This window comes from Piliocolobus tephrosceles, chromosome 12, assembly GCF_002776525.5.
Source record: "Piliocolobus tephrosceles isolate RC106 chromosome 12, ASM277652v3, whole genome shotgun sequence".
In the NCBI taxonomy this organism is placed as follows: domain Eukaryota; kingdom Metazoa; phylum Chordata; class Mammalia; order Primates; family Cercopithecidae; genus Piliocolobus; species Piliocolobus tephrosceles.
Window position 1 is genome coordinate 6696391 of NC_045445.1, and position 12633 is coordinate 6709023.

At 36.1% G+C, this 12633-nt stretch overlaps 1 protein-coding gene across 11 annotated transcripts in view; it reads right to left on the reverse strand.

Annotated features, from left to right (window-relative positions):
* The window catches only part of FMR1 (FMRP translational regulator 1), a 38850-nt gene that overhangs the window by 21309 nt on the left and 4908 nt on the right, over nt 1-12633 (reverse strand). For all 11 annotated transcript variants that reach the window (XM_023202709.3, XM_023202700.3, XM_023202711.3 and 8 more), the window contains exons 2-5: nt 7364-7416; nt 3742-3835; nt 984-1055; nt 567-715 (exon numbers count right to left, since the gene is read on the reverse strand). In XM_023202709.3, coding sequence (XP_023058477.1) covers nt 567-715; nt 984-1055; nt 3742-3835; nt 7364-7416 — 368 coding nt within the window. The remainder of the gene's footprint in view (nt 1-566; nt 716-983; nt 1056-3741; nt 3836-7363; nt 7417-12633) is intronic.

Genomic DNA, 12633 nt, shown 5'->3' on the forward strand with positions numbered 1-12633 from the left:
TGCATTCTGAACTGCAATTTAATGTTCAACAACATGTCCAAATCAAATGTACTGTATTCACTTGATAAAATCTGCAAGAAAAAATGCATCTCTTCTATAGTCTTTAATCATTATTCCAGATCAAGGATTATAAGATGAGATGACTTTTTAAAGCTTCTTTGGCTCTACTTATTACACATTTATCCGAAAACATTTTAGGTAAAAGAGAAAAAAACAGGAGAAATTATTTAGTCTATAATTTAGTTTGTGACTTATGACAGAATTATCACATTTGTTTGATCCGTTTTTAAATCTTAGAATGAACAAAGTTAGTTTAGAAAACAAATGTACATTATGTACATCAGCCATGTGTGTAGCCAAGTAAGTTTAATCAAGCGCAAGGTGCCTTGATTCTATAAGTTGGAAAAGCTAAATAAGTTTTTTCCCCCACTGCTCTTGCAAACCAAACCATTTTTGCCAAAGTCCACCAAATTTAAAATCAATTTCTAGTATTTTAAAATTTATATTCTTTTAAACTAATTGCATATCACTTCCAAGTTCTCAGCATTTCTTGTGTATCAACTTACATTTGTCGTAAGTCTTCTGGCACATCCAGTTTGATCTTATGGAAAGTATCTTTTGTGGCAGGTTTGTTGGGATTAACTGATCTTAGACGTTCAATTGTGACAATTTCATTGTAAGTTGCATCACATGCTGCATATTCTATCACATAAAACTGAGAAATAAATAAAAGTCACTTCTAATTACAATTTTTAAAGTAAGAGTAAGAAGAGTAAGAAGTTCTCCCTATTCAGTTATTTTAAAATAAATTGTCTATGGGAAAAAATTTATAACCAACTGAAACATACTGAACACATAGTGAAAACATTTTAATTACTCAAAATTAGATATTACTTCAAAATAGAAATCCATATGGAAATGTACAACCTGGGTTTAAAAAAGGAAATAGTATAAGAAAAAAATTTAAATAGGCATTTTCCTACCTCACCCTTTATCATCCTCACTTTAGCTAACCACCAACAGCAAGGCTCTTTTTCATTTGCTCTGGAATACACCTACACAAAAATTACAACACAGAATATTTCATGATTAACATAATTTTGAAATCTGCAGATTATCAGATAGCGAGGAAATTTTCTTAAAATGCCCCTAGGTGTCTTTAAAATCACGTCATGTATCTTTAACCAAATTGTAACCCTGTCTATGTACCCCAAGCTAGGCAGAGATACATAATCAGAAACTACCTGAGATTGCTTTGAAGCTCCTTGTAAAAATCCGTTTTCCTATATTTCTGTTCTAATTCAGCAACAATTAGCGCTCTGAAAATAGACGCTAATACAACCACACTTTCCTTGGGTACTCAGCGAGTTACAAAAATGTATCTAAAAATGTATAAACTTATTTTTGTTTTATTCTAGTAACCAAAAATTGACTGAAAGTTACTGACCATGCCCTACTGCCTTGTTGCTTCGTCACTAAATAAGTAAGACCACTGAACATTCAGCCCACTAAGGACACCACTCTGGCATTCACATCTCCTGGAACTAAATGGACAGATCCTTGGTCACTCTCTGGTCTCCTGCTTCCTCTCCACTAAAAAGGACAACTTCATGGTGGCAATCCTCTGGATATCACCTTCCTGGTCTGTCACAAACTGCAGATCAGTTCTTCTAACTCATCTCTTTGGTGACCACTTTAAAGTTCACTTAAGATGTACAGCATGGAACCTTTCATGAAGACCCTAGCAAATCAAGGTTAATAGGAAAAGAGACAATAGAGTATATATGGAGAGAGAGACAGAGATACTCAGAAGCAGAAAACAGAAATAAAGACAAGGGGGATGAGGACATGAGGCCAAGAAAGGTACAGAGTCTAGGGGTGACAAGTGAGTAAAAGCTCGAACTTGCCTCCCTTTTACAACCAAAGTTAATGATCACACAATACAGTGACTGAATACAACTTAACATACCTTTCCCTCTTGCTTCCATCTTTCTCAACTACTCTAGCCAGAGAAATCACCTCAGCAAATCGGTGAGGTCATCCTAGCAATGGTATCTCATTGGTCCCCATCTGTCAAGTGACCAAGCTGGGGAGAAAAAGTCCCTTTCATCCCTCCATCAAACACTATTCTGGGTACTCCTAATGCAGACCAAAGACCTGGGCCTTGCCTTCAGAGAGCTTACAGTCTCCTGGGGAAGTGGACAGCTATGTATACACAGTGTTTCTGTTCCCTATTAAGATCCCTTGCAAAACCAAGCCCAGCTGCTTAAACCTAGTAGAGATTGCTTACATTTTTGGAAAATAAATAACACTTTATTCTATGTCCACTTTAAAACTGTAGAGAGAAAAACATAGGCCTGGACATTGACAGACCTTCCCTGACTACTCTCTAAAACAGCAATCCTGCCCTGTATCACCTTTCATTCTCTTGCTTTTTTTTTTCTTTGTTAAGACTCACATCTGTCATATTAGCTATCCTCACTGGAATGTGATTTCATCAAAGGCAGAAGATTCTGTCCTGTTTTTGCTACACCTTTACTACCTAGTGCAGCAAATAAGAATTCAAGGACCAGCCGGGCACGGTGGCTCACGCCTGTAATCCCAGCACTTTGGGAGGCTGAGGCGGGTGGATCACCTGAGGTCAGGAGTTCGAGACCAGCTTGACCAACATGGTGAAACTCCGTCTCTACTAAAAATATAAAAATTACCTGGGCATGGTGGTGGGCGCCTGTAATCCCAGCTACTCAGGAGGCCGAGGCAGGAGAATCACTAGAACCCGGGAGACAGAGGTTGCAGTGAGCCAAGATTGTGCCACTGCACTCCTGGGCAACAAGAGTGAGACTCCATCTCAAAAATAAAAAAAAAAAAAAATTAAAATAAAGAACTGAAGGACAGGACCTAGAACCACTCTGCCTCACCTGCACAAATGTCTACTTAGCCACATCCTTCATACTACAAATATTCATGGAACGGCAACTACTATTAACTAATAGTAAGGCATTATGCTTATTATCATGGAAAAAAAAGAGAAGCAGCTCAAAATGGAGTACGTGAAAGGATACAAAGGAGAGAGGATACCACACAAACTATATGAGGCACTGTTAGTGCCTTAAATACAAAACCGATTTCTAATGGAGAAAGAAATCACAAGCATAACATTTCTGTTTACATGTTAGATCTCCATAGCACATTTTGGTCAAAGAACTCAATGGGATATAAGCAGGTAGTTCACGATATGCCCTATGAAAAAGAGATTTTACCAATATGTATTAACTAAAGCTTGTAGGTTTTTAAAAATACACCAAGAAGATTCACTGCTACTTAAAGAAATTCTAGTATACTACTCTGTAATAAAGCATGGTTTCTTTCCTGTGTAAAATTAATTTTCATAATCCATTTTGCTTACAACGGGGACACAGTTGTAAACAAACGACATATTCAAAGATTCAGAAATTAAGGGAAGGAGAAAAGAATTACTAGTGGGCAAAGGAACTTGAGGCAGTGACTTTCAAATATATGCTCTGAGTACTGCTCAAATAGCCAAATGTAAGCATCATGTATCATTCTGAATTATTAATAAGATGAGTCAGTCAAAAGCACATGTCCATTCCAACTGTAATTCTCAAAGTAATTTAAACAGTGTTAAAGACAAGGTATCAAAAAAAAAAACACACACACACAGATAAATTAAATAACTTCACTCCTTCAGTACTAAATGACTTTATGGCAGGGAAAACTCACCTCAACTTCATCACTTTCATTTATATCTTTATTATAACCTACAGGAGGTGGGAATCTGACATCATGGAATGGAATCTGCCTTTCAGGCTGCCAGCTGTAAATAAGCAAACATACAATTACTTAACATGCTTTTCATGTTTAACTGAAACAGTGACCACTCTGCCATCAACTTTTGGTTAAGCGTGACCCCTCTTTTTCTACTTTCAAGAAGCAAAAGCTTTAAAATCATCAGTTTTTGCTGAGTGGGACATAATGGCAATACAGTAACATTTCAGCAAAGTCTGCATGCAGCACAGCAGCCTACTCCCGTTTGGAATATTTCTCTAAACACAATACGGCAATATTATGATTTTCAAAACAAGTCTTCTTTCCAATAATTTCAACTTCTAAGAGCTTTAACCATAAGTCCACAACAGAAATTTCCTTCAATATTTGAATATTAGTACCAGTAATTGTTAGTAATATAAACATACTTCCACTTGCAGAAGAATTTTAACCACATTCCAAGGACCACAAAAACTGCCCTCTAATTCCCAAGCAAAATGGGGCTGTCAGCACATCAGCAATTCACAACTCACTTTTCCCCCTTTAAATTTTAGATCCCACGAGGTGGTCAATTCTTGCTGTGGGTAGCTGGATACTGATCAGTATGACGTTATCAGCATGCACTGGGATGGTGGGGTCTCCTAAACCACAGAAACCCGATGGAGACAGCCTATAGGAGTTTAAGTTGCCTATGTTTTTAAATTTAAAATGATAGTAAACAACTCTGAAAGATATCAAATTATTTTTTATATCCATAAAAATATAAAATATTAGGGCACGGTGGCTCAAGCCTATAATCCCAGAGCTTTGGGAGGCTGAGGTGGGAGCACTGCTTCAGGCTAGAACTTCAAGAGCAGCCTGGGCAACAAGGTAGGACCTCATCTTTACAACAAATTATTAAAAAAAATAAAATTAGGTGTGGTGGTATGTGTCTATAGTCCCAGCTACTTGGGAGGCTGAGGTGCGAGGATAGCTCAAGCTCAAGAGTTCAAGGTTACAGTGAGCCATGAGCATGCCACTGCACTCCAGCCTAGGTGACAGAGTGAGACCCCGTCTTAAAAAAAAAAAAAAAATATATATATATATATATATATATATATAATATTAAAAGACAAACTTTGCAAAAACGCTGAGGATTCAACTTCCGGAGCAGTCACGTCTGGGTTCTTTTTGGTGTTCTTCATTAGCAGATACTGAGATATGTTCTATGTATAATGTCGATGTTTTACTAAAGAGCTTTCTTAGTAAAATTCTATTGAGAAAAGTACTCATTTTTGTTTAAAGAAGAGCTGTTATATAAGAGGGCAAATATTAAGTCAGAATTTGTGGAAATCTGATTAGGGCCTAAATTAAACCCTCCTCTGAGTTATTATACATACCTCATAGATGTTACAGATTCATTGCTAAATTTGATTTTAAAGCATATAATAATGTATAATATAACTTCTTGGTTCCAAAGAAGAAATAATTATTTTAAGTGTATACAGATAAAAATTCAAATTCCTTATTAAAAAATGTGAAATACGAAAACAGCTTTATGCTTTATGGAAGGTTTAGGAAGCACCTAAAAACAAAGCACCTAAAACAATATGGTATCAGTAACAGGAGCTTCTTCCTGATTGAAAGGAAAGAAAGGATAAATACAATCTGGTATTCTACAAAACACTGTTTTTGTTTTGTTTCTAACAGAAAACCAAAAAGGAAACACACAAGGAAGGGCAAAGAGATTACTTTGGTAGAGACCTATTAAATCCTATTGATGTGCTCAAACCCAATGTTGTATCGCAAACATACCCCATGAACACAAGTTAAAAAATCAATGATCTATTTCAAACTCCCAGGATGACAAAGAGCTTGAAGAGAAACTTTCATGCAGATATGGTATAGGAGATAAATAATTAGAAGGTCCAAAGAGGAAATAATTTTAAGTTTATGGTAGAAATCTGACTGAAAACCAAAAAGAAGTGATCTGATAAATCAATGTATAAACTAGACAAATTCTTAAATGCATAGAGGAAATGAACGTTTGCTTAATACTTTAGATTATAGACTATGCGAAAAACTAAAAGAGTAGCAAATAAAGACAATTCTCCCTTTATGGGAAACAGCATTTACCTAGTGATGTAAGTAAATAGATAAAGTGTATAATTGTAAGAAAAAAATACCCTCCAAGTTATCAAAGATTCCTCTGTTGGTATGATACTGTTGTCTATTGTACGGCCATGGATATATGAAACGGCAAAGAGACAAATACTAAAATTTTTGGCTTTATGTGTTCAGGGAAAGGTATTCTATTATTCAAACTTGTATTTTGGTCTGTGATTATTAGTCCAGAGCCAGAAATAGGGTTAGATACTTTCAATCCTTTTATCTCTGTCCCCCTACATGTGTTTCAGGCATCTAAGGATACTACTTTGTCCTATTGCTAGCCAAAAGACTCTGCTAAGTTCAATTACAAAATTTATTTTCTAGACACTGAAACATGGGCCTGGTTTTAAACTATTATTTTTATTTAGAAGCAAGATGTGTGTATCTATTGCTCAGTATGCCTGGGTCACATACTACATTTTAGCAGACATAATCCACATATCATAAAATTCATCAATTTAAACGTACAATTCCACGGTTTGTAGAAGGTTTACAGTTATGTGCAATAATTATCAGTCAATTTTACAACATTTTCATTGCCACATACACAAAAATCCTGTACTCTTCAGCTATGGCCTCCCTACCAGCCCCAGCACTAAGCAATCACTAATCTACTTTCTGTCTCTATAGATTTGCAGCCTGCTTTTGATATATTATTAATTTTCTTGGTACATAAGAGCCAAAAAAAATGATAACTGTTAACCATCCATCAGAGTTTAGTAAAATCCTAAGATCACAGCCACATCTACACTTTGACTAAGGAGTTTATATGTACTTTACAATCTTAAACAGCTACCCTGAAAATAGCCTTTATTAGCATTCAAAAAATTTAGTCAAGAGACTTGTCTTCTCCAATAAAATGTTAACATCTATACTATTGATGCTTTCATACAGTTAATATTCCTAGGCCTATGACTGTTTTTATTTCCTCTTCTAGCAAAGAGAGCAGAAAAGATCAGCTACTGCTATTGCTGAATACATAAATCAGATAATGGGTAAACAGGACTGTTTCTATAAAATATACTAGACAACTAAAATCATCAGTTTTAGATTTAATGTTAAAGAACTCACATACAGTTTTTTAGCAATACCCATGAATCCCTTCATTGCTATCTTTTGAAAATTTACAAATATTCCTACGCAAACTTCCAGTTACTAATACACAAGAATCTCTGGTTTCTTTCCTCACATTCAAGGTAATTAAGACGTAAGGATCAATATCATACAATAAGGGACCTTCAGGTCATTAGCAGAAACAGTCATCCCATTAGTTTAATACTGAGTTGTTCACAAACTTCTAAGTCAGTAACATGAAGATCCATTCCTGACAAGCACTCAAACTAGATTTGAATTTTTAAAAAATGACGAGTAGAATTAGCATAAAATATTAAAGAACCTCATCATTAAAATTATGTAACAAGACACTTACTTGTTTTCAAATGCGACTGTTATTGAATCTTCATGAACATCCTTTACAAATGCCTGTGTAAGAAAAAATGTTAAATTAACTTGTGAGCTTAAATATAGTTTTTGTTTTTAGTCAAATTTTACAGAGATACCAAATGTTTTATGTGTTTATGAATAAAACAGAACTTCAAATGAAGGTCAGTTTTTGATGATCATTCATTCATTAAGCACATCTATATTGCCACCTTGTATGTGCTACACCCTAAAGACATAGAGAGCTAAAACACTGAACAAGAAAAAAAATGCTGCATAGCCTTCAACATCTCAAAAAATAGGCAAGTATACTGAAAATTACAATGTGGTGGTGAGTGCAAAGCTGGACGTACATTTTAGGATAGAATTACTGAAAACTAAGAAAATTGTTCCAGAACCATGTATCAGCCATATGTTGTAAACTACCTTTTTGTCCTTAAAATCTTAGAAGAATACCAATAGTCAATGATTAAATATAACCTCAAGTCTATATATATATATATACACACACACACAAATATACTAAACTTTCTTTAACAATCATATGCTGCAAACAACACTAAAAAGTCCAGTTACTAGAGTTGAATTAAGTTTTCAATCTCACAGGCACTTGTAGAAAAAATATATAAAGTCCAGAGGTTTAGATCTTTTAAATCTGATGACACAATTGTTAATAATCTACAATGACAGAACAAAGTGGCCAATTATCAAGAATTCTTTAATCAGCATACTGTCCGTAATTTTACAAAATTAACCTTTTAATAGGTACAGAAAAGGAGGGTTTTTGTTTTGGACAATTAGAAGAATGGGACAAAGCATAAAGAAACCCGAAAGCTTTTTAACTTAATTAATTTTAAAAGGGCTTGGGGAGATTTAAGCTTCTTACTCAAATTTATTCTGTATGTGTTTCTCCCCTTCAGTGGTTTCTCCCTGCCTGCAGGACCATAGCCAAACTCCTTCTCTGGCCATAAAAGGCTCTACAGGAGTTGTCCTCCCCAGTCCCACCACTTCTCCAACTTTATCTTTCACATCCTTAGAGTTTGTGACCCAACAATGCTAAACTACTTGTGCCATACTCTGTAGTTTCTGGGCCTCTCTCCATTCCTTCTTTCCTAGTCCTTCCCCTCTTTTTACATAGCTATCTCTTATTGTTCTTCCAGATTTCAGTTCAGATGTCATCTTCAATGGGAGAACTGAGAAGTCTAGGTTAAATTCCTGTCCTCTGCATTCTCATAGCATCCTATGCTTATCCCTACAATAAACTTACCCCACTCTATTATTATAGCCCATTTTCTCACTAACAGTAAGTTTCCTGAGGGTGGTGTCAGGTTTTACTTCATTTATGGTCATACAGCAGAGTGCCTAGTATGAACTCAGTGAGTAGTTATCAAATAGATCATTGCCTAAGAGGTTCCTATCCCAGCCTTAGGGAAAAGGTATGTGTGTGGGTGATGGCGGTAGGTTAATAAGACAAAGGAAAACATACTGAAGAAGGTGAGGTTCCTACTGACCCCTTAAAGGATAAGGAAGTATTAGCTAAACAAAAGAGAGAGGAGGACAGAGAGGCATTCCACTAAGCCTAAGGGGCAGCAGGCATAAAGGTTTAGACAGTGAGAAACAGCTGGGTTGCGGCAGAAATAATAAATCCTTTGTCAACAAAGAAGCCAAGACAATTCAATGGCGAAAGAATAGTGTTTTCAAAAAATGAAGCTGGGACAAGTGGATATCCACATGCAAAAAGAATACGTTTCAACCTTTACCTCACACTACATACAAAAAAAAAAAAAAATCAATTAATATACATCAAAGACCTAAAGATAAGAGCTAAAATTATAAAACTCTTGGGAGAAAACACAGTAGTAAATCCTCATGACATTGAATGTCTGATACCCATAATGGATAGTGAGACGATAACTAGTTCGGATTAAGACCATTCTCTAACTTGGTGTCCTCAGGAAATGGCATAGTTTCTGGTATATAGAAGATGCCCGACACATGTTTTTAAAAACAAATGGTTCAATGCAGATATCTTGTTAAACAAACATGTCTGTCTTCAAAGGCCTGAAATAAAAAGATTATTTTAAAAAATGAAACTTCCCAAAATAACAAATTAAAGCATATGGAGTGAAGCATTAATTAGCTGCTCTTAAGAAAAACTATGGAAGCTGAGACAAGGCCCTGGAAAACACTGATAGGGAAGCAACTTAAGCAACTTAACAGAGATACCAAGCTTCTTCAATAATGCTTAAATAAATAAAAGTAAAACTACGCTAAAAGAAAGCTTCCTTGTAATATCAAGGTGGACCATAATGGCATCCATATGTTGTGCTATACCCAACGTGGCTAATTATTTTTAAGTTAAGCATGGGCATATATCCTTATAGTTACTGGTTCAAAAGGGGAGAAATCAACATTTTCTTATCATTTTGATCTTGGTTATTTTTACTCAGCTATATTTAAATGACCAATATTTTCTACAGCGCATTTTGAGAACTCTAGCTTAATACTGCCAATGATATTTTAGAATTATTAGATTTCATAAGGGTTCATGCCCCAGTGCTTCAAGGGATTGTTTGCTGCACTATTACTTCAACAGAGAGGCCTAATTTTGAGTTAGGTTGCAGGAACTGGTCACTCTTAGGCTCTTATTTCTATAAGTCATAAAAATTATGGAGAATGGGAAAGAGGACTCTCTTGGCCCCCATTTCTCCCTTGTCTTTACAGGATGGCTAATAACAAATTAACAGTTTGCTTTTTGGGGGTGCTATTAGATTACTAACTAAAATTAAGACACCTATTAGGAAGTAACTGATCCCTTATTTACAAAGAAGGGCCAATGCTTCTGTGTTCATCCTTGTCTAAAGTTTTATAATGTTTATACATCTTGGCAGTAATCAACATTAGTTCCTTACTGTATACTACATGCTAAAAATGTTAAGTCCTTTAACCAGCTATTAGAACCTTGTTACAGCTAGGTAAAGAAATGTTCTAAGTAAATCAAGTATCTATCCAAGACTACTGCCCTTGTCTAAAACTATGCTATCTGCCACAGTAGCCACAGGTCATGTGTGACTACTTACATTAAAATTAAATAAAATTAAAATCAGTCTCCAATTCACTCTTGCCACATGTCAAGTGCTCAATAGCCACATATGGCTTAAGGGCTACTGCAGTAGACAGAACCGATTTAAAACATTTACAAATGTTGGAGACTGTTTCCAGACTCATCATAAAAGCACTATAATATCAGCCTTATTACTACATTGCTATATTTTGCTTTTTTCTCTTTGCCTAAAAGTTATTGCCCAGTTGAATCATACTTATTCACCACATTTGCTTATTTCCTAAAATCAAATATTCTCTCAAAGGAGGAAGATCTGCAAGTGCTGTGGCCATTCAGAAAGAAAGAAAGAAAGAAAGAGCTTTTGCAGGCTTTGAATGCATTTCCAGATGTAGTGTCAGAAATGGTTTGAATAATCATCGGAGCCCAAGAGGGCCACTGCCTTTGAGTTAATAAGGCTTATCTGTAAATGGATGCTTGCATGACTTTTTCAAAATCAGTCATTTTAAGTGAATACAGAAGGTATATAATACCTTTGGCTGCTGCTTTAATAAGTGGAATAAAAGAAACTCATAAGTTGCCTTTGGTCTACACTTGCGTGAAAGACAAATACCTCCTGTTAATTCTAAGGTCTTTCACTAAATCTTCATTCCAACAAGGTTCCATCTTCCTGTTTCTCATCATAGTTTTTCCAATAGACCCCTTTTGGCTCTATCTTTCCCCTTATCTACCACTTACCCACCCACAGATACACTCATACCTTTCTTCTTTGGCCATCTCCAGAGCACTATCATTCCACCTATCACTACCTTGGAAAACTGCATTTTCCTGTGATCTCTACCTATCAGGCAAAGCTGATGTCTGTAGAGAAGGCAGGTTGAGGAGGTTTCTGAGAGGTTTCCAAAGGCAGCAAATTGAATGAATTTGAAAGAACACACAGTGGAATTAAAGTGTATTGCGTGAGGGCTAGGGCTCTTGCTGGAGTCAGTGTAGTTAGTGGTTAACGGTTTTGCTGCGAATCAGACCTACGTTCGAAATCTTGCTCTAACACGTAATAGCTGTGAGACTCTCACCAAGAAGTGATCTCTGGACCTCGGATTCCTCATCTGCAAATAAGGAACTCGACCAGTCTCCCTAAGACTGTTTGTTGTGGGTAATGAGATTACACACATGGGGGGCACCAAATAAATGAGAGATAAAGTAGCGAGTGTCATATTTTATAAGAGATGCAGAATCATAAATGCTTTTGCATTTGGAAAATGTACATTCCAACAAAAGCACACTTAAAAAAAACTTTAAAAATTGGGATAGAAAAAGAAAAGAACGTTTCCACAAAGATACTTAATACTAAAAGGTTATTTAGAGTTTGGGAAGAAAAAAAAAATGTGATGAAAATCTTGGGGTTTGAGAAAGGTGATAAAGTACAGTTTAAAAGAGATACAGGTTCTTCATCAGGGTGAATAAACAGGAAATAAATCATTAAGGGGTCCCCAATTTACTGGTAACTGGGCCAAAGAGGTAATTACAAAAATCATATTTACGAAAGTATGTAAAGCCTAGTGCTATCCATTCAAACATTCTATTACCAGGACTGATAAAGTAAAAACAGAAAGTCCATCCCTATTTGGGTAAACTCTCCCTAGCAACACCTTACATTCCTTCCCTTAGTAAAGTATCTTACAAACAGGAACCACTGCTCACAGGACAGGATATTGTGTATTAAAGTTTCAATGTACACCCGACCAGCAATGAACACAACTACAACATCATCAGTAAGCTTCTATCATTTACTGAAGACAGAACATGTAGTGCTATGGTAATTCTCGTTAGGAAAAACTTACAGCATTGTAAAATACCCCTCCTAAAGAAAACCTGCCAGAGGCGGGGCCCTGAGGCTCATGCCTGGAATCCCAGCACTTTGGGAGGTTGAGGCAGGCGGGTAACTTGAGATCAGCCTGGCCAAGATGGCGAAACCCCATCTCTACTAAAAATACAAAAAATAGCCGGGCATGGTGGCACATGCCTGTAATCTCAGCTACCTGGAGGGCTGAAGCATGAGACTGGATTGAACCCCAGAGGTGGAGGTTGCAGTGAACTGAGATCCCACCACTGCACTCCAGCCTGGGCAACAGTGAGACCCTGTCAAAAGAAACAAAGAAACAAACTAAAGAAACAAAGAAACAAACTAAAGAAACAAA